Source organism: Cynoglossus semilaevis, chromosome 2 (genome assembly GCF_000523025.1).
Source record: "Cynoglossus semilaevis isolate Cse_v1.0 chromosome 2, Cse_v1.0, whole genome shotgun sequence".
NCBI classification, from domain to species: domain Eukaryota; kingdom Metazoa; phylum Chordata; class Actinopteri; order Pleuronectiformes; family Cynoglossidae; genus Cynoglossus; species Cynoglossus semilaevis.
The window spans coordinates 15800007-15801285 of NC_024308.1; the positions used below are offsets into that span (position 1 = coordinate 15800007).

The following is a 1279-nucleotide window of genomic DNA, read 5'->3' on the forward strand; positions in this document are numbered from 1 at the left end:
CCAGTCGGTGGCTACAGCCTCGTCGTCCCAGATGGTTGAGGTCTCAGTGTCGCTGATGTAGCCTGGCTCTCCAGTGTAATGAGTGGGATAAATGAGCAGCGGCTCCACGGAAAACGCTTTCAGGTCCCTTGGCTTAAATTGTGACATGTATTCAGTGCTGTCAAGACACAAAGACAGAAAGAATTGGATTAAAATATAAGCTGACATGGTAGTAAAAATGTATTTTGAACTCCTGGTATGTTAATAAAAATTATTATTATGGTTTTGAAGGAAAACAGACCCAGTAGGTGGCAGTGGTTTGCAACTCAAATCTGCCAGTAAAGCTCAAGAAGAACTTAAGAACTCAAGGCTAAAGGAATTAGCGATGTTAGCCTAGCCTAGCTTTGATTTGAGAAAAACTTATGCACAATTAATTAAAAAACCTTAGTTCCATTTAGTTTAAAAATAAATTAAATACCACTAAAATTGGTTGTAGGTGATAAGCTCCACCTCAGAGCCCTGAGCCCTGGTCAGTAGTGGTGTGAGGGCAATGTGGCTGCCATTTGTATCAGCTCATTTCATACAATTGTGCTTCTCTAGCATGCAAATATTATATTTGATAGCACGCTACTAACACACTTTTGGGTTAAAAAAGACTTTAATTTGAATAAAACAAACTTCTCACGGTTAAATTTTTTAGGGATTTTAAATGAGTACTTTGTACTGTTTACAGGTCAGGAAGAGGGAGCTACATGCTCAATGCTGGCCAGTATGCTAACCACATATGCTAACCACTTACTCTATGCTAGTAATGGATACATTTTTTTATGTTTGGATTTTGTTAAAGCCCTTGAGCACTGGAGGAGACGTCAAACTTTTTATTCTACTTTTATTTACAACTCAGCTTCTCTACATAACTCATTGAATGAGTGAGTTACTACGTAGTGTTTTATACAATGTACGCGGAACACACATTTTCATGCATTTATGCGGCTACACACACACACACACATCCAGTGTCCATCTCAGCCCAACCCCCACGTTCATGGCTCTATCAATGGGGATCCTGTTCCCGTTCTCCTACCAGGAAGAGCTGAATAAATTCCTCAAAAAAGGGGACATGGAAGGGCGAAAAGTGGAAATGAATCTCTGCAGGAACGCAGAATTAGAATTGATAAATAAAATATAACACAGAATAGTGGAAATGAGACCAGCACACACAACGAGTGTAGGACATTTAGGGGAAGAAGGAAGACAAAATAAGAGATGGAGATAGAGGTGCAGGTAGAGGACAGTGGTG

At 39.9% G+C, this 1279-nt stretch overlaps 1 protein-coding gene across 1 annotated transcript in view; it reads right to left on the reverse strand.

The window, feature by feature from the left end:
* Window positions 1–3: 3 nt before the first annotated feature.
* The window catches only part of colgalt2b (collagen beta(1-O)galactosyltransferase 2b), a gene marked incomplete at its 3' end in the record, with an annotated part of 24897 nt that continues 23621 nt past the window's right edge, over window positions 4–1279 (reverse strand). Inside the window, exon 12 of the mRNA XM_008338662.3 lies at window positions 4–157. Within this exon, the coding sequence (XP_008336884.2) occupies window positions 4–157 (154 nt within the window). The remainder of the gene's footprint in view (window positions 158–1279) is intronic.